This window comes from Vanessa atalanta, chromosome 22, assembly GCF_905147765.1.
Source record: "Vanessa atalanta chromosome 22, ilVanAtal1.2, whole genome shotgun sequence".
Taxonomy (NCBI): Eukaryota; Metazoa; Arthropoda; class Insecta; order Lepidoptera; family Nymphalidae; genus Vanessa; species Vanessa atalanta.
Window position 1 is genome coordinate 6,692,390 of NC_061892.1, and position 26,815 is coordinate 6,719,204.

Below are 26,815 nucleotides of genomic sequence, written 5' to 3' on the forward strand. Positions count from 1 at the left end.
GTTATTATTTATGTTTGATAGAAAATTCTAAGTTTAATAATTTTACTTAGGAACAGTATATAATTTTTTTTTTTATTATTGCGAGGTGGCCCATTGGAAAAAATATACTGAGTTTGACGTTCTATATTTGCAGTGATGGAATTGATTCCTCGTGATCATTAACAGGAGAGGCAATTTATTGCAGAGCAATAACTTAAAGAATTTAGAATTAAATAAAATAAAACAGCATTACCGTTAGGCAAACATAAAATTTATATTCTACTCAAAAATGCAACGTTTATCAATATTTCGTATAAAAAATAATTACATAACAACAAATATTTAATTAGCTACTTCGCAATGCTAATAATAAAGCATTTTACATCACCGTTATACGGATCGAGTAATACTTAGTGTACTATTTTAAACATAAGTTTTTTTTTACTATTCAAATAATACAAAACTATTACTCGATCTTACACATTACAAAAAAATAGGGTTTTCAATAGAATTCCAAACACGCTAATAAATACTTTCAGTGCTCACATAAACAAGAAAAATAGGAATTGTTGACGATTTTTCCGGATACTAATTTTAAGGGCAGTTTACACGAGCACATTATATTTAAAACTGAAGATGGACGCAAATATTATATATATATATGATTTTTCTTATAGCGAATTAAATATATTTTTTAGATATTTCAATTTAATACTTTTCTAATGCTAAAATAACTATAAGGCATGTAAGCTGAAACTAATCGACCACAAACCAAGTACTATACTATTTCTCTCAATATTAGTTTCTATAATATCGCTGCAATGTCTACTGTTGCATGGAATAAAGTATTGCTATATGAAATGTAAAGTTTGACCGGACTGTACTAAAAATATTTGTATTTTAATGATAAAAAAAAACTATTTCCATCGGAAAATGGAGAAAACACAATCCATCTGTCATAACTTCATACAGATAAATAATTTTGATAATAAAAAAGCTGTTAATAGTCTGTGATACATTTGATAATAAACAGAAGAAAATGAATATTTTTAATGAACAATAATAAATAGCTCTTCTTCATAGCAATACAAGAATATTTATGCAAGAAGTAGATACTGCAGTTTTATTTTTTTAATGTTAGTGTTAAATATATTAATAACAATTCTAAACTAAACCTAAACAATTAAAGTTACAATACTTTTGTAATGTATTGCTAATCAACATCGATTGACAACTAAATATATTGAAACTATAGAGAATTCTAGATTTTAAAAAGTTTGTATTTGACTTCGAAAAATAACTCGGGGAAACTCCTCTCGTATTAATTGACAGTGTTTGTATAATTTTTGTTGAGCAATCATAAACGAAACTTTTAAACCAAAATGATAAATAATAAGGTCGTAGTCAAAATATTATAATCGTTAAAAAAAAACAGCCAAATTTAAAAAATCAATTTAAACAAATTAAACTAAAATGTAAACTTCCCAAAAGTTCATAATAAAGCCTAAAAACTGAAATAAAACTAAGATCAAATTCGTTAGGTACTTTTCTAGAAACTTTTAACAGACTTTTTCTTATTTTATAACTATCCTACAGACAACGACACGAGTGAAGTGAATCTAGCGGTATTACACAGATAGATAAGAAAAACTTCCGACCAGACAAAATATAACTCTCGAAGAAAATCTATGGTCAAAATGACCAAATTTTTAATATTATTATCTTGAGAAATAATACTGTACCATTCACGATAACTTATTTACCTATTATAATGATATTTACTTCCTTGCAACCTGGAGTCATTTAAGAAAACGTAATTTCATCTTCAAATAACCACAATGAAAACAAAAGAACAATTCGTTGTTCGTTTATATCTCACGAGACACAAAAACTAACAACTTTATTTTAACCGACGTTAGAAAGTATAGTTACTTGAACAATTATTTCCTCTGGTCGGATAAAGACAAACGATGGACATACACAATTTTCAACTTATTGTCAGACGATTGCTTATTGAACTTGGAAGCTTCGAGAAACAAATTGCGTTACAACAATTGCATTTGAAACGAAGATATCAACAACATCGAAAAATTCTTACAAAATGTTAAAAATGTCCAAAATTTCATTTGATACACAACACCATATTTTGTCCATTTGTTCGACATAGTTCGGTAAAGTTAATCACCGATATTACCCATCTTATATATAACATGCGTATTTCAATATGAAAACTCCGAAAGGGTTTTTTCAACAATACAAATATTTTGTACTAAATGCATAACATTTTATTTGAAAGCTGACGAAAGACTTGTTATCACATAAAATAAACACGTATTATGTATTATCTTGAATATCCCCAATACTTGTATTTTAAAAGGCAAATCGTTTATAAATGTATCGTCACACTTTCTTATGACACGAGCCCCAATATCTTTGAATAAATATCAGAATTACTTATTTTTGCACTGATTGGACGTTTACATATTAATATTGTTAACGATCTTCGCTTAAGGTACAGGAACTATACGAGAATGTTACTGAAATTACAATTTTTTATATATTAAATCACAATAGGAGTAAAGCAAAATAAACAACTTTGACGCTGAATCGACACGCTAGCATTGATCGAGGTCACGAAAAAGGGGCGGTTCTGAATATCGGCGAAATGGTTATCGGATTTTTCGGAAATAAAATTAAAGTTGATGTAAACTTTGAATTGGAATTGTGTTGTATTGTATCGAAAGATATATTAATGCAGAACGGTTTGTTGTGCATAATATAGCAGAGGTAAATGGTAAATCGCTTGGAATATAAAAATCTATGGTTTGTTTATCTTTACTCCTATAGAGTTTTAAAATGTTTCAACCTTTATATTGCTGTTTTTAAATCTTGATAAAATAATTACTGTTATTAATAATAGTAACAATGTCCCGATATTTTGTTAGACTTGAATTTAAATTATTTTTAGACCCAAATGCCGGGGTTTCATTTGGCAATTTTAGTACGATACGAGATAACCCTATGATTACAATTGAATTTATCAGTTAAAATTATATCATAAACCCAATTTATATTAAAGGTGTAACCGATACATTTTTTGCAATGAATTTACGCATAACTGTTGTGCGTTTACAGACCTATTTTAAACAAAATCAAAAACAGAACGACTCATCAAAATTATATTCGTTAAATACTCATGTCGACGGCCGAGTCCGGACTTCTTCCACCTGTATCGAAGGGCGAGGCTTGACATCTTCCACCTGTATGAGCTGCTCGATCGGTATCAGCGACAGCTCGCCTCCCAGCATCGGAGCCGGGGGCCCCTGCGCGAACGAAAGGACACTATGAAAACAGAGACGACCCACAGAGGGACCGAGAGGGGCGGGGTGACGTACGGGCGTGGTGTGCGGGCGCTCGGGGGTGTGCGGCGAGTGCTTGTCGGCCGCGGCGGCCGCCTCGCGCGCCTTGCGCAGCCCCAGCGAGAACACGGCCACGGAGCGCACGCGCTTCACCAGCGCCGCGCGCGCGCGGGAGCGGCCTGAGGGACACCCGCATGTTCAGTTGCAACTCCCACTTATTGCATCGTACCTCGATTTATTCTAGCTTACGCCAGGGCCGAGAGGACCCTTCGGAACGTCCGCTGCCTTAGGATCTGTAATATCTGCTCTAGTGTTAGCGCATTCTTGATTGCTATTTTATAAACAATTGATGTTACTCACTGCTCTTATCCTTAGGTTTATCGTCCTCGCTGGAAGTAGCGCTAGTGTCCATGGATGGCGCCGTCGATGGTACCGCATTTAAGTCGGGCTCCGACCCACCTGCACTGACGCTTCCCGAAAGCTCCTGAAAATTGCGCACATCCTCGTGATGATAAGAATAATTTTGTTATTTTTTTTTTTTTTTTGTTTTTTTTTTTTTTTTTGCAATTTTTTCTCATAAACTTGTCGACATAGAGTATGAAGTAATCTTCATATAGAACAACAGATTAGGCTTTTAGTGATACTTGCCTGCAGCGTTGGATTGACTAAAGGTCTATGCTGAGTGGGATGCGGAATGCAGTGAGCAGATCTGTGAAGAGGTTCGTCTCTCAAGCCGCGTACTCCGAGAAGAGACAGCGGGGCGCCTGGCGTACCTTCCTATAGAGCTTATGTTTAATAATGACAGTGTACAAAAAACAATAAAATAGTGATTAATTAATAACTGAGGATAAATAATATAAGCAATTTCTTAGACCGTTAAACCTATAATTACACTAGCTCACCCTTTACCCTGTTTGCCCGATAATAAATTGGCGAATAGACTCAGCTCTGCAGCCTATGCGGTGAAAAAAATTAGACTTTTAACTGATGTGGATACGGCTCGCCTTGTGTACTTCAGTTATTTCCACAGTATAATGTCGTATGGCATCCTACTCTAGGGTAATGCAGCTGACATTAATACTATTTTTGTACTGCAGAAGAGGGCTATTCATGCAATTTATAACCTGGGCCCAAAAGATTCGTTAAGAGGTAAATTTAAAGAAATTAAAATAATGACTGTCGCTTCTCAATTTGTTTTTGATGATGTTATGTATGTACGCAAAAACATAAATGATTTTCCCAGAAATTGTGACGTACATTCTATTAACACTAGGAACAAGAATAAACTTGTTACTCCAAGTACCCGATTACACAGGGTTAGTAACTCTTTTTTGGGGCAATGTATACGTTTTTACAACAGGATCCCAGAAAACGTTCAAAATTATTCAATTATATAATTCAAAAGAATCATTAAAGAGCGTTTGCGATTACATGGAAAATGGTAAAAAAAAAAAAACCCGCTGAGTTTCTTTCGCCGGTTCTTCTCAGGTCCGAGGTGCTAAATTCCGAACCGGTGGTAGATTTTTGACAATCAACAAGCAAGTGTAAACACTTCTATATTGAATAAAGATTGTTGACTTTTACTTTGACTTTGAATACTTGGTACTTACATAGAGAATGCAGCGACTAGCTTACCAAGAATTATCCTATCGGTAATACCTTTGTGCACATTGGATTTAACTTTTTAATTTGTTTGATATAATAAAAAAGAACTTTTTGATTTTTGTGTTGTCTCCCTTTTGTGAAGGTAAAATAAAAAATATTTTTAATTAATAAAAATTAGACCAGTCGAATATTTTGGGTAACGCTACTAATGTAAATGATTTTTTTCTATTTTCTATTCTCTAATATTCTTCATTCAATAAAGACTACTTACCTTACGCCGTATGGGTTTCGTCGGACTAACATCCTGTAGCATTTGTAAGGACCCCGTTGTGACCGCCGGCTCAGTTACAGAAGCTGCCTTAGGTCTGAAATTATTAGTTATTTGAACACGCTGTATAAAGTACAGTGTGTTTTGGAGGCAAGCAGAATGTAGGTAGATAGAAAAGCGTTGAACATTACGGCATAAAAAAACGTGCGATGGATGGAAAATAGTGGATACGTGATCTTTGATTAACTATACATTTAATAAGGACATTTTATATACAAACTCAGGTGTTTTAGATTAAAGGAAATCTTTGTTAGAAACAGTTTTAATATGGTAAAAGAAAGAAGTTTTTAAATAGAATATACAAATAACTATATGTGTAATGTCAGGGCAATATCAGCAAAAAGCAAGGCAAATTTAAAACTCATTTTACCTCGTTAAATTTTGAAATAAATAGGCATTCTGCTGATAATCATACTTGAAGAATTTTATTGTCTATTTTAAATTATCTGTAAAGGTGTATTTTTTTTAACTTTTTCAAAGTTTTATAAAGCCAAAAAAACTACAAAATTCGAAAGATAAATTTTATTGCAAATCAAAAATGAATTACAACGGAGTAATCATAATAAGCATATAGATAATAAATACTGACTCGATGGAATTATGACGGAATATATACTCTGTAACTACACACCCATCCAGGCATATTACTTGTGTCAAATTAACTGAAAACAAAATGAAAAAAACAAATTTAAAATACATGATCGTCTACATGAATGTACGTTACAAATGTTCCGACGAGCGACTGAATTTTATAAAATTATTACCTGTAAAAATTGTGTCTATGGTGTATAAAACGTTTGGCTAAGTAAACTCATCAATCTGCTATGAATTAAATTAACAATTTGATAGATTTTTTATATCTCTTTTTCTACATTTTATTGCAGAAGATACATATCCTTTAGAAGGAAATTTGATTGGTTGATTGTGTCCAGCTTAAATGGCAATTTCTAATATTTTTTACCTAAAAAGTATACACTAACGCCGAATAGACTATTATAGGGCTGTGACTCTGTATATATTTTATAAGCAATTGACGTTGGATTACAATTTTATCATAAATATGTACATTATTTTAGTAGATTATATCTTGGTTTCCGTTCCAATTTTTAAGAGTTCTTTAGCAAGAAACACTTAACTATACATTAATGTTAAATTCATGAAATAACGTCACGTGCACATAACATTTAATATATAATAATAATAATAATAATGAGTATTTGAAGACTTTACACTATAGAAAACAATAACTCTTGCTAATGGAAAATAGCCGTAATGACAGCATTTAATAAACTTAAAATGAACTACGAGAGGATGTCCAAAAGTCTTCGAAATGGAGGATTTGTTTATTTAATTAAATGACAAAACTTTTTTTCCTTTTTTTAACAACAGTTCGGAATATCAGCCTTTACGTTATATTCATTTGAAAATGTTCTTCGTTAATTCTTTTATAATTTGAAAACAAATATAAATCTTCAAATGTGGAATCTGGAAAATAATCAATAGGGAATTTGAATAAGCCGAAGGTGTCTTACAAGAGCAAAACTCCTTTGGTTATTTTTCCATCTCTCGGTCTCACTTATATGAAAGGGTAGCACTTGCCCTGTTTATTGTGTGTATGTCTTCATTGGTAACCTTTTCGCTCTAATACACTCACTTTTGGACCTCCCGTCGTATATTCATGCATATTTTAACATTCTCTAAATCTAAAATACGTAATATTCTCGAATTAAGTGAAATGTGAAGAAATAATCATGTCGTTGCCGTTGTTAATCTATTAAAAATGAATCTTTACTAGTATTTTTTATAAACAGTACCTCAAGACATTTCCAAGAAAGCTATAGCCATATTTCTTTAAATATTCATAGTTAAACCAATGGTGTTTTATATCAACATGTTTGACTTATGTTTATACAACACATACAATACATGAGAACAGTTATGGGACCAATCTGAATAACGTTTAAGTAAAATTACGGTAGAGCATCAATCGATGAGGATTCGACTTTAAACAATAATAGCGCCATCAGTAGCGGTAGCGTCTTTAGAGATTTCGAACTACTCCAAAAAGCCATTCAAAGAGGCGTTTAAGTATAACGTAAGCAGACTAATAGAATTATAAAAGACGAATGCTCCATGGAGCATGAATCCATGCATTCATTTTTTTTACTTTTACGGACAAAGGTAACGGACAATCTTGCGTTAACAAAAAGGAAACAAAAACTAAATATCTTCCGATAACATATAACGAATTTCATTGCTTACTTCTTACTAGAGCAACGAAGATTCTAAAATTTCCACGTAACGTAAAAAAACAAAACTTAAAAATAACTTTTTTTGCGGGATGTCACAGAAATATTGCTCAAGTAATACTTGAACGCTCCCTCAGCAATCGTTCGCTAAGTACCACATTATGTTGCTAATCCTAATAAATGAGCCCGCGGAGGTATGTCTCACCTGAACGGCGGGATCTCGGGGATCTTGCCGATGTTGATGCGCTTCTTGTCGGCGGGCTTGTCGCTCTGCTTGGGCGTGGTGGGCGTGGCCGTGCGCGGCGTGGCGCGGCTCGGCGCGCGCACGTCGTCCTGGCTCGTGCCGTCCGACTGCGCGGGCGCGCGGGCGCGCGGGCGCACGGGCGCACGGGCGCACGGGTGAGTATTCATTTATGGGATAGGTTGGCGGACGATGGCGCAATGGCGCTGTAAGAAATATTATCCACTCCTTACAACGCCAGTGCGCCACCAACCTTGGGAACTAAGATGTTATGTCCCTTGTGCCTGCAGTTACACTGGCTCACTCACCCTTCAAACTTGCACACAACAAATGTTTTTAATTGCCCTTTGCGTACGATATTTAAAAAGTTTTTATTTATCTTCATTAGTTGTTTTTGGGCGTGGTTTAATTGGTTCAAATACTACGTCGGTATTTTAAAACAGATTCAATTGAGATCAAACTTTATACATTTGATATTGGTGAAAATTCAATACAGCTTTCATAGATATATGTCTTACCTCTATTGTAAATAGATTATTTGAATAATATCTTGAAGAAGACGAATTTTTTTTTAAACTACTTGGTACTTAGTATCTGTTAAACTTCCATAATTTCGTTAAACATAAAAACATTAACCGTATATATTTTTTTTATTTATAATGTATCACCTAAATGTAGCAGCTTACCAATAGTGGTGCATGTGCGTTTTTAATAGCTTCCCTCCTTTGGAACTCCGTTTTAGCCATTTCAGTGGCCAACCAGCCCGGGATCTCCGGGATGGCGATCCGCAGACATAGTACTATCACTAACACTACATGCTGAAATATTATTTATACCGTTTTAATAATAATAAATGAAGCAATTCGTACTATAAGATTAAACAAATAATCATTGCACACGTAATAAAAACTCAAAACCGATCAATTCTCATTTCTCCATTTACCACATCTGTATAATATGTAATTTGACTAGATTAGAAGTAGACTAGATTTGTCAAGATGTCTCAATACAACGTAATTCTGTATATTGTTTGGTATTATCGTCCACTTTATTTGATCAGCTCAGAAGCAAGTTACCTTTTAATATAACAAAGAATAGTTCAAAATTAATTTAAAATCTGTTTCCTCTTCAAATGCACATATTATTTTCGACGAAATAGCTACGGTTGAATTGATGTGACAGCACAATTAGTTGGTATTGTAAACGGCGAGTACCTCGAGCGCCACTATGACGAGGATGGTCTGCGCGGGCGTGACGTCGGGCAGCAGGCGGTGCACGGGGCCCGACAGCCCGATGAGCGCGCAGTTCACCAGCACCGCCACCGCCACCATCGCCTCCATGGCGTGCTGCAGCCGAACGGCTCATGTCGTATATGATAATTATGTTATAACTAACGAACGAAACAAAATATACTTCATTCGAGTAGGCTCTTACAACCGCTTTGGAAAATATAATCTGGTGTTGAATAATATGGCTGATGATTTGGATTTAAATAACGGCAAAGTTACACATTTTGTTTTTTGTTTGGCGGAATTTTATAATAGAAACGAGTATCTCGCCCGAGAAGGATTTATCGACTTTGCGGAGTCGGAAACTGGGCGTTATAAACTCTTCTTCTCACAGATTCTGTCAAGGCGACCGATGCTGCCGTGAATACGCACAGCGACGTTGTAAACATATCGCACCTGCCAGCTGCCGATGCTGCTGACGCGCTCGCCGAAGGGCCGCTGCGCCACGTGGCACAGCTTGAAGGCGTCGGCGCGCACCTCGCACGCGTTGTTGAGCAGCGCGCACAGCGCCGCCAGCGGGAAGGCCGCCGAGAACAGCACCACGTGGCCCAGCTGCGTCAGCATCTCCAGGTACTCCGCGAACGTGCCCTCGTACTGCCCGGAGGTAAGGTAATGGTCACTTTATTCCTACTCTCTCGCACAGAAATGGTTATTTCTATTGAGGTAATTCTGTGTAAGAGACTGGTATCTGTACAGCCTCTCCTGGTGTCGTGTCGTCGTCGTATTGTGTTGGTGCTAAAATAAGTCTAACCTAATTCTTAATTGTGTGCTGTTTTTATTATGTGCAACATGCTAGTGTCTGTTTTGTGTGTTCATGTGTGTGTATGAGTGAGGTATTTGTGCGGTAAGATGAGACCAAGTAAACTATAACGATGATGGAGACGAGTACAAAGATTACAAAATTTACCTTAAACAACTGAGACTCGAGTTCCGCTTGGTGTATAATCTTCTGTCCAACGAGCGTTTCCGAGTCTCGTCTGTCATTTTTTTCCTTCTCGGTACCGCCGTTTATCAACATTTCTGGCGGTTCACCAGATGACGATGTTCTCTTTTCGAATAACTCATTCAATTCAGCGGACGTCGGTACTGAAACGTGTGCACAAGTTCTAGGACACATAACTTAAAATGATATATTTGAAAAATTTTAAATCAACTCACTTTTGCTGGGACTTAAAGCACCGAAAACATCGAAACAAATCTTCGCCAGCCTGAGATTCTCGATGAGATACGGTAAGGCGGACTCTTTCAAGTTTCCAATTATTTGTCGCGTTATGAGCAGTACAGCTAGTTGCTACAAGTGAATATGAACGAATTATTATTTCCCTGAACATAATGTAAAACTCTATAATGATTTACAATGTTAGGAATACCGAAGTTCACGAATTATATCTGTTGACATAGTGTGCCTAAAAAATGATAACCGATCGAATTGACGATGTACGTCTAAAGTGGCAAGGAGAATTTACGATAAAATTATTATCCTCTATTCGGTCTACTAACGGATAATATAATTAAAAAGATCCAAGAGAAGCGTTAAGAAGCGACCGGACTTGAATAAATTAACAAAATAATTATCGAAATGTAGTAAAATGTAATGCAACCAAATTTTCATAACATCAAATCATCTCACCTCTTTCAATTTATCCATATCCTGAAGATAGAACGCAATGTAGAACAAACTCATGAATGAATTCACAAATTGAAACTGAAATAGAAAATACATCATTGAAAGTATGGTAAATACTCTTGAATGTAACGATATCGATAGAAGCACGTCTAACACACTTTTAACACACAAAGACAAACAACAATTCGACTTCAATATATAATTAAATGGAGATTAAAGTTTATGAAGCTAATCTAGTCTTGAATTATTTTTTCTTATCAAATGCCTTATAAACATTATATACTATATTATAAAAACAAATAGTGAAGTGTAACAATGATGAAGCGATTGAGAAATAATACTAAGATATATATTATATTTGTATAGCGACAAAAAAAAGTTAAAGTTTAATATGTAATAATAATTTTAAATACTCAGTTATTAATAATGTTACATTACAATTAACAATTAAACTTTTGATGCTATGTTGAATATATAAAGCGGTTTTAATATAATTTATTTTTAGACCATGCTAATACGTATGTATATTTAATACACATGCAAGCGGTTTGGTAAATTTATGAGAATGCCGTGCTTTAACGACTTTTTAATTTGTTTGGTTAATAGTTGTTATGTTTTAGTCAGGCCCGCAACGAACGTGCGTGATTAGCGTACACCTCGCTTAGGCTGTATCTACGATGACCGAAGACTACTGTAATAATCGCGTTGAGAATAAACCATTCATACTCATGTCGAATACTCTTTTCTATTATTTAATAAATATACCTGATTTGTAAAACAATTATAATATCGCAGGTTCATATTATGATAACACAAGAACCAACTTTTAATCTATGATTTTTGTTTTTCAAAACTATAGACTTGAAGTTTTTAGTTGTTCTCTCTAAAACTCATTAGATCTGTATTTAGTAATAAGTAGATAGGACATAACACTGCGACGTTATTAGTGTTTTACAAATGTATATGAATGAATATATGGGACGTTACTTCCAATTTTCAAAATTACCCCCAAAATCGTTGTGCTTTAAGTAACATAGAAATTGTGTAAGAGATGGTTATCAACGCGGATGCAGCAACTAGCGGCAGGCCTGCTATTAGTGTAGCACAAGCATGATTGTAATTTTAGTATTGCATTACTTTTCATAGCTTAATACAAACCAATGCTATTTTCAGAATCAGATGATTTTCATACTTTGTCTCGAGTCGATAGTTTTCTGTTTTTTATAAAAATTGGACCGTGTCGGTGTTACCATTTTATTAAAATGATGTATTTTTCCATCCAGTCCCGTTTGGTAAGCGGTAAAGAGAAAACAATATGCACTATATTATCTTATAACACTACAAACTCTTTCAATATTATCGCTACATTCATCTAAAACTATAACTAAGTTCAATGATTATTATATTTAAGTTTAACTATTCAATATTATTTAAGAATAAAATATTCTAATTTTAAGTCTATAAAAACATCTAGAAGAATCTCGAAGTATTGTCACAGCACATGCACAAAAAAAATATTAAATATCGCTATTCTGTTAGTGTTCAATTGTCTGTGAATGTTGCTAGTACAAAAAAATGTAAAATCCACACAACGCACACAATGTTATTAACATCATATATAATTTCGACGTGTCGTACTATATTCTATGATGATATTAAATTTTGACTAAGCTAATAGTTTTATTTATATAAATGTAATAATTCCTAAGGGCTTCCTACCAGAGAGATCGTATCCAAGCAATTTTAATTGACCTTAGGTATCTTTTGTTTATCTTTTTACTAGTGTCAATGGAAGGGGTACTATTTATAACCAGTGGTTGTAGAACTAAAATGAGAAAGGATAATTTTTTTTAAAATCCAGTACAGTACTTTATTATTAATATAATAAAACGTACTCATAATCCTCAATTCAACTAAGAATCTCTTATCTATCTAATGGGGACCGCTATATACCTATTCATTATTAGGTATAATAATTTCTAATAAAAAAAAATTGAAAATTGAGTTTAATACTCATTTTCAAAAGACACTTATTATATATATAATATACCCAACGCTTTTTTTATTTTTACGAATTTAAATTTTGACAACTCACATTTTGATTTTAAATATAATGACTTTGAAAAATAAAAATAAAATCGTTTAATATACAGGACTTACCTTTATCGTTAAGCCATTTCGCGATTCGTGCATAAACTTCTTCTTCAACTGCAATAAGTATCGCCAAAAAAGCGCGTGGTATCCAACTGAAATAAAATATCGTATCTTCCCACCAATCCTGTGAATAAATTTAAGTTAAATGTAATAACTCTGTTTTAAGCGTAAAAATAGTTTTATTTGACCAAATTTCAACGCAGTTCATGCACTCTATTCTTTCTATACAAAGAATTCTCTATTCTTTTATATACAAAGTTCTATGAAACGGACATCTGACGCGACTGGAGTTTACTTGATGGTAGGGCTTTGTACAAGCCTATGTGAGTAGGTACCACCCACAACCAGTAATACTAAAAAATCTTGTGTTCCAGTTTGAAGTACCCTTGGTTAGTGGTTAATGTTAATTTTTTTGACAGCGCCAATGTCTATGAGTGTTGGTGACCATTTACAATCAGGTGGCCGAGTTGCCCGAACGCCTAAATAAAAAAAATCACGACCAACGCCTTTTTAATGCTATCAAAGGCACGGGAGGCCACAATACAAACTTCCTAACTTCGGCTACAAAAAACTCAATATTTTTGGGTAGCTTAAGCTAAATCGTAGATCGAGTATTCAAATCCCAGGTCGGTAGCCGTACCACCACCCGCCTGACCTGCGTCCTGAGCAGCGCGAAGGTGGCCAGGCCGGCGACGGCGAGACACAGCAGCATGAGCGGCAGCGACACGGCGTGGCGCCACACGCGCCGGCGCCACGCCGCGTACTGCGGCTCGGGCCGCCCCGTCACCTCGCTCGTACCCATCTCGCCCTGGTACCGACAACTCTTTCATTTTAATTATGTTCTATTTTTTTTTTTAATAGATTGTCACTAACGTTAAGACTATAGCCACAATTTTATTCTGGTATACAAACAAAATATTTGGTTATCCGCTTTCAAAAATAAATACATATACTAATTATTATTAATTCGACTTAACTAAAAATGATTCCTACTTTCTTGAATAAATTTAATTATAGGTTGAGAGTGAGCGTATATATATGTATGTATAGTTGAACATTAGACAACTACGGGTGAAAAACCGTGTACCCTTTAAACGACGCTATCTTATTGGATAGGGGCCATATTTAATAACAGTGTTATAACACATTTGTCAATAAAACGTAAAAAAATATAACTTAGCAATAATAAGGCAAATAACCATTTAAATGTGCAAACCGACTACTAGGTAATATTAGTTCAACAAAAAGCCACTAGGATAACTTGCTTTACTCAAACTCAGAATTCCTTAAGAATTACAGATTACGTTACTATGTTTTTTTTTATTCAAGATAACAAATTGAATCATACACAAAAATTAAAAATTATTGCCGGAGTTTCTTACCTGAAATAAAGGTCGCGGTTCGACGAGCCATTCATCCCTTTGGTCCAAAGTCCCCCATCTATATGCCAAGACATTTGAGTATCTGCAAAATAATAAATATGTATATTGTTAACATAATTCAGAATAAAAGTACTGTAACCTTAATTTTAATTTAAAGTAATAATACACTTAATTTTTCACCCCAAATGAGCACGGATGAAAGATAAAAGAAAGAAAGATATTCAAGAAAAATATTATATACATAAATATAATATTATAATGTTACATTTGAATATAAAAACTTATTAAAAAGATTTCAATCAACGCTAATTTTCTTACTGGATAAAACGTTCCATTAAATACGTTTCACATTCACTCACACATATGCAAAATGTTCAGGTATGAACAGATTAGCACTGTCAGAGCATTAAAGCTGGAAATAACTAAAATAATTTAATGCTCAGTACAGATTTTATGCAAGTAATTTACAAATGTTACACTTAGTAACAATGCACTCAAAATTTGACCTTGTAATTTGCTTTAACATAGATGATTATCCAATTAAGTGACATTTAGAAAATCTATTGAGATAGAGATAACCATTCCTTTCCTTATTTATCCTTGCCTTGCTTTAAGAAAAAAAAAAACAAATGGATCGTTTTGTTTTTCTCTCTTTTTAAATACAAATATGTTCACCTTTGTAACAATTGTTGCTTTAACCTTTTTTTGCTATTACTCGCATAGTTCTCTAAGCGACAAAATATTCGACTATAAAGTTTATTGACAATTGTCTATCTTTGTATAAATTATGCGATACATTTTGTATTTGGTATTTTTGAATCATACAGAACCCTTGTACAAAATAAATGCACTGTTACTAGTAATACCTTATATATATATATATATATATATTTATATAAGTAACATAAAAAACCAAAAGAGCGCTATGAATTACATTTGCAAACCTTTTCCAAGTCTCCAAATAAACGCAGGCCCAAAGAACGTTGAACAGTGAAAATAAGACATAAGCTATATCTTTCCAGTAATCATTTGCCGTTCCCAACCAAACCTACAAAAAATAAAACGTGATTAAATTATTTATAAAATTAACAAATAGTAAAAATTAATTATGAAATTTGCACCTTTGCCACTTTTTATGAATATCAAATTAAAAAAAAATATCTTGACTCTTGATTCCTTGTCATTATTACAATATCCAAACAAATGTAAACAAATGCATTGTTTTTTAAATTCGTCAAGACTTTTATGTGATTAGTAGTAGAGACGCAAACTATGAATATTTTATTTTATTTTATGAAATGTATGTAAATGTATACATATACATTCTAGCTTACTGCACTACCATATAACACACTCCTCCTTAATATTATTAAAAAAGGGAACAAAAAAATAATTCCCGTATTAATAAACATATTCGAATAACTCACTAGAGCATTAGTTCAAAGGAAACAAATCACTTTACTTGATTAATCAGAGCTTACCCAAAATATAAACCCAACAACAGCAGGAACTGTCAGCGACTGAGTGTAATGTCCCAGCCAAGCGAAGTACATTGCTATCTTCACACCGAAATATTCGCTTATTTCATCTGAAATTTAAGAAATCATAATGATTTTAACTAGCAGACTTAAAGCTGAGCATTTTTAAAGAAGATCTTCTAAGTGTAAAATTTACCAGCTATTTCTCACTACAAAAACTTTTAAATTGTCTTTGTTAATAAGTATCTGTGAGTTAGGTGAGTTTGTGAACATCTCAGATTCCTATTTCTCTACGACCTTTATTGACTATACTTTTTTATACTTGTCGCGGCAAGGAATTAAAACCTCTAAACAATTGAGTTACTTCGAAACCTATACGTTTTTAACTTAAAAAATATCAAACTTTTATTCAAAATTTTAGCCACTGGGAATGATTTAAAAAATAACATTTTTCTAACTTCAATAATGACAAATTTCCATATAAATATTCATTAAGAGCGTAGTTTGTAAGCGTGGGAATTTATTTTAAGACACACACATATGTACTTTCCAATAATACAGTTGCATTATGCAGTGTATCGTACGCATCCCCGGAGACAATTAGTTGCTTGTTTTAGGTGCAACGAATAAATTAAATTTTCATAGCGCGTTCATAACGTAGGATTTATAAAAATACATTTAATTACGAGTAATGTATTAGCTATAAGGTTGTCACTCGCAAACACAATTATAAATTATTTGCTAGCATAGGGTGCGGTCAGAGTGCATTAAGATGCTTAATATACATTATGATTTTTAATGTTTCAACCGCATTCGTCTAACTAAATAATTATTATTTTCTGGATATTTTAAGATTGGTAGGTATACCAAATTAGGGCGTAAAGAATATAAATTTTATAAATAAAAATAGGTAAATATTAATCAAATAATTTTTTTAACTAACAAAAAACTAAAGACAAAATACTTTTTCTTGGTTAAACAAGTCTTTATTAAAAAAAAAGTATTTTTATGAAATAATTCAATTAAAATTATTTTATATTACAAAAAAATCAGGGGGGTGGGCCGTTGACGGTATCTGGTCATGAAAGGTACTAACTAAGTATAACATCAATACAAATGGAAACACAGGAATGTATATCAACCGTTTTTTCTTAGCACTATGCACTATTTTAATAAAGCATTTAAATAATTAGAAATTAACCAGACGAACTAAACGACATGAGTAATGGTATGAGTTGGCGTTTGTTTTACATTTCGAATTTAGAGAAAAAAATAAGCAGGATAGTGCAAACATTACATTACATTCAGGTATATTCAGGTATTATCTATGTTTATCCTTACAATTTTGTACTTTTAATTCGATATTAGGGGAAAGAGGTTACCCTTCGTACACTTTTTAGACTTGATTTTCTTACTATGTAATTGATTGTCGTATTTACCTAGTTTATGTACTTAAGTGTAACAAATATATTATAATTTGTTACAAAAAAGTCCAAAACTATTATAAAAAGTAAAAATTAACAATTGCATCAAACGACACTCGCGCCCCACCCTTATGCTAACTTATCTATGTGTGCGTAAACGTTTCGCGAAATTATAAGACTCGGCTCGAAATAAAAACTGACGTGCTCTCACCTTGGGCTCTGGGGAGGAACTGAAAATTTATTGACATAAATGTCGAATAATAAGTCAAAACCGTCAAATTATTTTCTCCATACTAAAATGTATGGACGACGAATGCCAAAAAGTAAGCAATATTTAAATAAAAATTACTATAATACTGTGTGATATAACAGAAATTGAACATGGTGAATTTATTATTTACACTTTTGTGTCCCCATTTAACCAAAAATACATATATAAACTAGCCGCTAAATAGCTTAAAAAATGTTATTAGAAAAGGTCGATTTCAGTATTTGGAGTGATGTTGACGATAAATTTACTAAGTTATTGATATATATTTTATAAATATGATCCGGTGAAACTTGAGATATATCTATTCAGATACTGAATGTATTTTTTTATCCATAATCAATTCACCAGTTTTAAAATATTTTGAAAATAGTAAGCGCTATTTTAGCGTTCCGCAAGGACTGTCCTCTTAATAAACTGAAAGGATGAATTTTCAAAAAAGCTTCATATATTACCACCTTTGTATAAAAACTCCATTTGGGAAAGTTATAAAATTATTTTTATAACAACCGACAATACGGACAGCAGATATACAAAGAAGATTCAAGTAATGCTGCTGCCACACTGCGTATAACTTCAGTGTGGAAGCAGCATTGTACAAAAGTTATAAACCATTATTGGATATTTGCCAATTAACATTTTATCATAAGTTAGCAAAAGTTATCAAATGTTTTCACGATTATAACATTATAATTATCATTAATATGTTAGTAAACAAATTATCTACCTCGGATAGTTTCCGAGATCCAGAGTCCAAAACGATAGTTCCACAATATTATACAACAATTTCATCAGCGTTGAAAACATCAAACGAATCTTAACAAATTCTAACTTATGCTAATAAATGTTAGTTAATATTCAATTAGTTAGGACGTTTAAGCAACCTGGCTTAATACAATTTTGTATGAAGGAGTCAGTATTTAAAAAAACAATTAAAAATATTGACCTCGTTAAAGACCGTCATCATGTCATATCATTTAATACTTTTTAATGTCACTGTTTGCTTTCCTAATAAAATAAAATAAAAATCATTAGAGCTCGTAATTCCTTGGCTTTCTCATTGAGATGTATGATGTTTGAATTGATAACGTAAAAGAAAAACTTACCCAATGGCTGAGGTGAGAATAATGTCTTAACCCATTTTTTCCGAAGGTTTTCTAGAGCAGTGCGCTCATGAAGTGGGAACATTCCAGCAACTACACCACGACTTACGCAGGCTGGAACTATAATACAGAAGATTACATTATGAGCATTTAAAATTATGAAAAAATGCATTTAAAATATTTTATAATACTTATATTAAAAAAGCTTCTTTATTTTTTGGAAGGCTTTAAGATGATCTTAATTTAAGTTCAAACATCTTACCGATACTTTGTCCAGGTCGCAGAGTGAGTGCCGGTTCGAGTGCGTGCTCGTCTCCGGGCTCGGCGCGCGCCGATTCGAGTACGTGTTTCACCAACGCTCCGCGCTCTTGGGAGCTTAACAAATCTGCGGCTGTTGTACCCTGTTTAATATACAACTTAATTTACCCATAAATCGTAGATATAAATTTTATTAACTCACAATATACGAATGCCGTTAAGATAGGACCTTTTGGAATCCAGCAACGTATGACGTCAGATAGCGCTTATTGTAGCGTTAGCAACGTTATCGATGTAGCTCATCTTTGCATTGTAGTAATGTTATGTATGCGATGAAAATTATTATAAAGTAAGATAGTTTAACGACTAATAAAAAAAATGTACGTGCTGTGTGTCAAAAATTCTTATAATTCAATTAATAAAGTGCATAATTTTATGCTTTTGTTTTTTTTATTTTTTTTAATACGTACCTAGTTTTAATGTCAAGCACCACACTTAATTCATCCGCCATTATTATTTTTCTGACATTACATGCAATGCTAAATTAACTAACTTTATTGAACTAAAATAAAATAATAATATCAATGAACACAATACGAGTGCTTGAAAAATTATTACTTTTCACAAAATAGGAATATAAAATGAATGACGGACTTAATAATGATAAGGCACGTACGACTCTTAAGACTCTTGTAGATTGAAATATACAATTGTATTCCGAAAGTATTACTGTCGGAAAAGTATGTAATAAATAAGATTAATGCTATAAAATGGAATTGAAATAATGGAAAATAACTTACGAGTACTTCAATATTTTTCTTATAATACTGTGAAATTAATAATTTAACGTAAGCAATCGTGGCAATTTTTTTTGTAACCTAACCATTGGTGTGTCCACTGGTGTGTTCGGTGATACTTTTTTAAACATATTGGAGATTTAAAAATCATACAAACAACGTATATGTTTAAATTTTGGCAGCGTTCTATTAGAAAGCGTCCAGTCTGAAAATTTTATATGCCGTCCGTATAAACATGCCATTGAGCTTATGTCTATCTTTTCAAATATTAAACTTCAGAAAATGCAAAAGCCATATCATTTGGATTTTAGTATCCGAACAAAAACAAGCAAAACTTACCAATCTATAATATTAATCTAATATAAATCAAAATAATACATTGTAAATATCGTTACGATGTTTTTTTTTTATGATATCGATAGGCGGGCGAGCAAGTGGGACACCTGATGGTATGTGGTCAGCACCGCCCATAGACAATGGCTATGTAAGAAATATTAACCATTCCTTACATCACCAAATGCGCCACCAACCTTGGGAACTAAGATGTTCCGTCCCTTGTGCCTGTAGTTACACTGGCTTACTCACCCTTCAAATCAGAATACAACAATACGTACTGCTGTTTGGCGGTAGAATATCTGATGTGTGGGTGGTACCTACCCAGACCAGGCTTGCACAAAGCCCTACCACCGCGATGTAAGTTTTTTTTTACTATTTCTTATACAAATAAAACCGCACGGCACAGCTAGTATGTATTGAAACAATCTTTTTAATAACAGTAACTATTGATTTTTGTGGGTCTGGTTGGCTCAAATATAATTTGTTATTTCGTACTGTACAGAAGGTCTATAGGCTTCGATTTCCGTGACTACATAACATAATTCACCTATCATAAAACGCCTAACTTAGTAACAAGGTACGGAGAATTGCCATTCCATATTATTTATAGAAATTGTATTCTGGATACAACGCACGTACATTTTTATCGTAGGCCCGAATCGAGCTAAGCTCATTGATATTAAATATTACTCGTGTATATATCTTCTCAGAATCGATTTCTTCAACATATAAGCATAGGTTTACAAGTCGACTATTGCTTTGCTGATAAGTTATATATATTTGCAAAGCTTTAAGTAGATATTATAGGAGAAGTACCTACTGATATAATGAGATTTGACAATTTGGTGGTAAACGATGTACATCTTACTTTAAAGGAAAAAGGCCTATCTACTACAAAATTGACTTGTTTGCACATAACTTAGGATTTTTTCTAATTTTATAACATGAAGAGTTTGTTTGTTTAATAACACTAATCTCAAGTTTTAATAGTTCAATATATCTGTTAACGCATTTATCGGGAATGATTGCGAACTAACGCGGTGTCATATAAGGATGGATCATATCACTGAAATCAATGTCCCTTACCTTTTGAAAACAATGCATATCCCGAACAGTGAATTCCTTATATCCGCCACCAAATTCTGGTTTCAGCAACTTTGGCAAATGGACTTCTTCAGCTGTTTGCAAAAGTCTAAACGTTGAAAAGAAAGATATGTTAAATCTTATATTTTAGCACTTTTCAACAATTAAAATATTATTGAGGCAAATTATTGCCTGAATGCAGATAAATTATAATAATTTAAAAGAAAATCAGCAATGACAAAAAACAATCCACATGAGAGTACCTATTAAAGACCAAATACTTACGACCTTACAATAAATTTACGACCAAAAAGTTTCCCAGAAAATAAGTATTTATTTTAGATAAATGAATATCTGTTTTACTTACACTTCATCATCAGCAGTTATATAAAAAGCAGAGCATTGTGAGGAAGCATGTTGACGAACGCAAACGCGTAATCGGGGTCGACTCCCGCGCAACTTTTGCAGCAACCATAGTAGCATACTGTCTGGGAGACCTAAAAAAATGTTGTGTAGAATTATAAATAATAATTTCAAATCAAGGTTTATAGGCTTTAAATTATATAGCCATTCGTTAGTTGATATACAATTTGTTTCTTAATAAATTGAACTGCCTTATTGTTACCAAAATAAACTAGAGGCAATCCTGTTTAGCCGACTTCTAAATAAAGGAGGTTATCAATTTGGCTTTCTAATTTTCAATCATAATTATTCGATTACTCGATCCATTTCATTTCGAAATGCGATTAATACTTTGGCAATCTTTTACAATGAAAACAGAAAAATATTAATAAGTAGTTTCATAAATAAAGAATCGATGGCTTTTTGTATATATACCACGGAACTTCAAAACGACACGTGGAAAACCCTTGCAAATAAGGCTCTTTGTAATATAATAAGATTCATATTTTACATAAAATAATTTAAACACACCAACACGGAACACCGTCAGTTTGTCGACAACTTTTAACTACTACATACAAAAAGAACAAAGCAGCGAGTAGCATCAGTTGAGTGAGTGACACTTGCACACAATGCTTATACGACGCTGAAGTGTACGTGAGACGACTTAGAGTAAATACAGCAACAAATATTTGGATTATATTTTTATTAACTTTATTACATTAAAATACCGACAAAATTTAACATGGAAGGGCGCGCCTTCGTAAGTGAGATCAATATTCTATGTACTATAATACTAATTATGTATCTCCATCTAAGCATGTTGTATATATGTAAAAGTTGACACATTTGTATTTTGTTCATAGAGGTTTATATGCTTACTATTTATTTTGTTGTAACTTTGGCGCAACATAAATATGTAATTATATTAAATCTATTTATGCATTATTTATCTATTTATCATCAATACAAATAATCGAATGTTACAAAATGTAAATAACATACTTTGAAAGATAATGAATTATTTTAGCTTTGAATAAGGTAGGAATAAGTAGAATGTAAAATAAAAAAGTTCCTCTCAATTCGATTCCTGCCTGAGCGCGACATTCGTCGTGAGAACTTGAAAGTTAAATAGGTACTTTACTTTGCCAAATAGCCTTGCCAAATGTCTACTCAGCCTGATTTATACAGGGAATTACTTTTATTTTAGACGCGGTCCTTGAATTGTTAAGGTCTATTCATAAAGTTTACTTGAATAAAATTGATTTCGATTTGATTTTTAATAAAAAGGTAAATAGTCTTACCTGAGATATTTATCTTAATACCTTATCTATTAAGTATCAACTTGCATATATTTTTATTTAATACATAGATAATAAAATATTCTATTAATACTACAAGAGGATTTACGCTTAAACATTGGTCGAGATATTGAATCCTTATCTACGATATAAATTCGGAAAAAATTGCATTTTGAATGTCTGCGAAACGATTATCGCAACTTTTAAATAAAAGTAAAGTGAGAGGGATAAATGAATCTAGAATTGACTGTAATGCATAATATAGCAGACATACAACCTAATCACATAGAATATGGTATTCGGTATAGTAATATAAAGCTGGCCGTGGTCTAACGATGCCTCATTCGTTATGTTATGATAAATAGTTATAAAACAGATGAAAAAACTTACATACATGCTGAATTCATATAAACTCTGTAGTCGGATAATATATTTAATTTTGTTCTTTAACATTTTCATTATATTTTATATTAAAACATTAAAACATTGCCTATAGTTAACACAGTTATACATCACCATTAGCTTGCTCTTATCTAATTTATTTACGCCTACGTTTCTTGGGAATACTTTTATTGGTGCGTAAGTGCTCGATTGATGCTTAATAAAAATCTTTAGTCGGCTTTTACGACACGAAAAGGTCGAATTTGGGTGAATTACACTACTGCCTACATAAGCCTGAATTTAATATCGGTTTTATCTTACGTTTTAGTGGTTAATAACCTTTCTGAAAGATAATTTTTGTTAAAAAGTTTAAGCAGATTTCAATTACGTTTATATTGCCCAACTACTGCACTCGTTCCTCTTGATTAACGATTTGCGTAAATCTGCAGTTTACACGCGGCTCCGTTGGTTCTGTTAGGTATATACAATATTGCGGTCTAGCGCAGACGTGACTGTTAAGACTGTACACGAATTCTAAGTTGAATTAGGAGAATTCATTGCATATTAAAATATCTGTCTCACAAAACAATGATCCGAATGAAAGAATGATGAGAGTAATAGAGAACAGTGTTTCTATATATGGGAATTAAATAGCACAAGCTTTCTTTATAAAATTAAAGTAGGCAAATAGGCCTAAAGTAGTCACCACTGTATATGACATTGATATTGTAAGAAACAGCAATTCATCCTTATCACCAACGCGCCACCATCGTCACTCGCCTTCTTTCAGCCTGTACTGACTCATTTACTCTTTAAACTGGAAAACAACAATACCAAGTATTGCTGTTTGGCGGCAGAATTAGGGATTGCAATCTGGCGTAATTTTCAGGTTCGACCGGATTCCCATCCGGTTCCATCCAACAACATCCAACAACGGTAAAAAAAATATAGGATTTTAGCGGTAATCCAAAGTAAGGCGTAATTCTTTACCTGTTTCGTCTGTCACATACGTTTGCAGTTACATATCGTTTAGTAGACAATCTTTTGAAAAGCTTTACCACTTATTGAAGAAACTCATTGTATCTAAGAATTACTTCTGCCTTAGAAAGATAAGGATGACGAGGATCAGTTATTGTAACTGTAACTCCTTGTTCACCATTATTCGATGTGTCTTCGTCATCTGTATCTGATTCATTTGATGTTGTTGGCGTTGTTGCCAGGCGGTCATCTGCCTTCTCTTCGTTATTTTTATATAAAATATCGACCATAGCTAATCATAGCTAATGTGCGAAGCACAGCTGTTCATAACAATTCATAAGCTTACCTACTTTGACCATGACTCTTGCTCATGCCAATAATATCAGTTCTGTATCAAAATCGAAGTTTTTTAAGCAGCTGATAGTATGTTCTGCAGTACATTAACGATGTAATTTAATTAAGCCTAGATTAAATAGTTTTTAAAAAGTAAGCGCAAAGTGTCTTCTCATGCAAAGGTTCTATCATTTTGCCAAAATTGCTAGCACCGGTCCCCGGATCCGGTATATTGGTACCGGATCCAGTAGACGGATAATGTATTCGCCGGATTACCGGATCCGTTTTTCCGGATTGCAATCCCTAGGCAGAATATATTATGAGGGGGTAGTACCTATCCAGAAGAACATCACATTTGGAACATCAAGATTTCTTTTGAATTAAATTGAATTGAAAAGAAAGTAAAGTATGGACATTCTGTATATCTAGGTGGGCCTGTAAACTATTCCATTATTGATGCTTATTAATTTTATTGATGTTTAATAAATAAATCAATTATTGATATAAGTAATGGATGTAGGTATAATAGTATTTCTTATCTTTATTCTTATTGATAGAATCTACATTCCGAACTTGTGGTTTAAATTTAAATTAATCTTATTAAATGACAATCCCAATGTTTTTAATTCAAAGTACTTTTATAACGCATAGGTATATAGATCCTCATTGTGAATATCCAATAAACACAAGTTTTAATAAAAAATGTTTTGTGTGTAATAAAAAGAAAATTTCACATTTACCTTTAGGAAAAATGAGCACAACATCAGTTTGTTGCGTCGGAGTTGAGTGTAGCAATAACCGTCTTGGATGCATCAAATGAGCACCCAGTTGCCCTGCCATTGGTAAACGTCTGCGCAGTTCTCTACCAGCTGTAGTAAGTAGTGTAATAAACAACTAATTAATTGCAATAAAAATTGTTCTAAAGGGAATAAGATTAACACAAAATAAGTCCTATACACATATATTTAAATGTTGAAATTAAACTTACATAGTTAGTGGAGTGTATGCACACATTCGAGTTAGTGTAGTATAAATTGTTGGTGTTGTTTTGTTAGTTTAATAATAATTTTATCATAGAGTATTAAATGGTTGCAATTGTATCTTCAAGCCCACGAAGCTTCTCAGAGACAAGTTAGATAATTGATATGAACTTTGTTTTATAAATATTTATTAATAAAAAAATTAGTAAATTAAAATAAGTAACAAGAAAATAGTAGACTGATAATCAGATAATTAATGTACAGTATTTAAATGATTAGTCGTCTAAATAATCAATAGTATTTATAATAAGAAAGTGAATAAATTAAAACTTTAAAAGTACAAATTAGAAGATAAAAATTAAAAACATTGGATGTGCGATAGCTTTAATGTCCAACTAATTCTTTATATTTACATGTTCAGTTGTTCACTATTCATGAGTTAGTCTTAGAGAAAAACATGAACGAAAGAGACAAATCAAAAAGTAACTCACATTTAAATAAAGACTTTTAAATTTGTTACAAAATACTAAAAACATACACAATAAGCAGTTGAAAAATCATGTATCAAATGTAAAAAGATAATAAACAAAATAATTAAAAGTAAAAAAAAAAAACATTTTCGTAAACATTTTTTGACTTACCGCTATCCAATTTATCTTTCGCAAATTCGGCAAAAGATTTATGTTCCTGGGGTGTAGAATGGGAACTACTTTCATTATCTTCCTTCTCATGATTACCGATTCCACAATTATTACCTTCCATGACGAATACACGAAAAAACTAATGAACAATGAAACGCGCACAGAGACCTTCAATGATCTTACATCATCGATTACAATAACTAGTATGCAATGACTTATTCACGAAATATAACAATATGCACAAACTAATGTCACCTCCGCCTTATTCATAACAATTCAAACATAAAACATAGTAATGTACGCGTAGCATTTTATATTTATTTTATTAAATATTACTGCGACAAACAATCATCTGTCAGAATTCAAAATTGATTTTTGGCCGCCATTGCTCGCCTAGTAGTCACTGAATTGCCATAGCACTCAACGAAATAATTTGAAAGTACTTAACAAAAATTTCAGGTCCGATAAATATAAATCTTTAAAAATTACTAAGGGTAACTCATTTTCTCTGGTTAATATACGACACTTGAAAAAAAGGAGTCACTGAGATATGATTTTTATTTTGAATGCAATTAGCATAATGTAATCACAGGCACAAGGGACATAACATCTTAGTTCCCAAGGTTGGTGGCGCATAGGTGATGTAAGGAATGGTTAATATTTCTTACAGCGCCTTTGTCTATGGGCGGTGGTGACCACTTACCATCAGGTGGCCCATATGCTCGTACGCCAACCAATGCCATAAAAAAAAATGTTTTTTGTCCTTCGTGTGTTTACTATAGTGTAACTTTTATAATGTAAGAAGTTGCCATTGGACATTCAATTTTGAGCACAAAAGG

The 26,815-nt window shown here is 32.8% G+C and overlaps 1 protein-coding gene across 1 annotated transcript; it reads right to left on the reverse strand.

Annotated features, from left to right (window-relative positions):
• Positions 1 to 266: 266 nt before the first annotated feature.
• On the reverse strand, positions 267 to 26,335 carry LOC125072638 (anoctamin-8-like). The gene is made up of 24 exons (XM_047683281.1): positions 25,977 to 26,335; positions 25,096 to 25,224; positions 21,328 to 21,457; positions 20,964 to 21,069; positions 18,749 to 18,887; positions 18,490 to 18,606; positions 15,695 to 15,801; positions 15,158 to 15,261; positions 14,214 to 14,295; positions 13,487 to 13,639; positions 12,838 to 12,955; positions 11,836 to 11,891; positions 10,681 to 10,755; positions 10,209 to 10,341; positions 9,958 to 10,136; positions 9,447 to 9,644; positions 8,976 to 9,107; positions 8,448 to 8,579; positions 7,726 to 7,871; positions 5,215 to 5,308; positions 3,987 to 4,115; positions 3,699 to 3,822; positions 3,375 to 3,517; positions 267 to 3,302 (listed from the first exon to the last, which is right to left on the reverse strand). The coding sequence occupies exons 1-24, from the start codon at positions 26,095 to 26,097 to the stop codon at positions 3,174 to 3,176; spliced, it is 2,976 nt and encodes a 991-aa protein (XP_047539237.1). The 5' UTR covers positions 26,098 to 26,335; the 3' UTR covers positions 267 to 3,173.
• Positions 26,336 to 26,815: the final 480 nt, after the last annotated feature.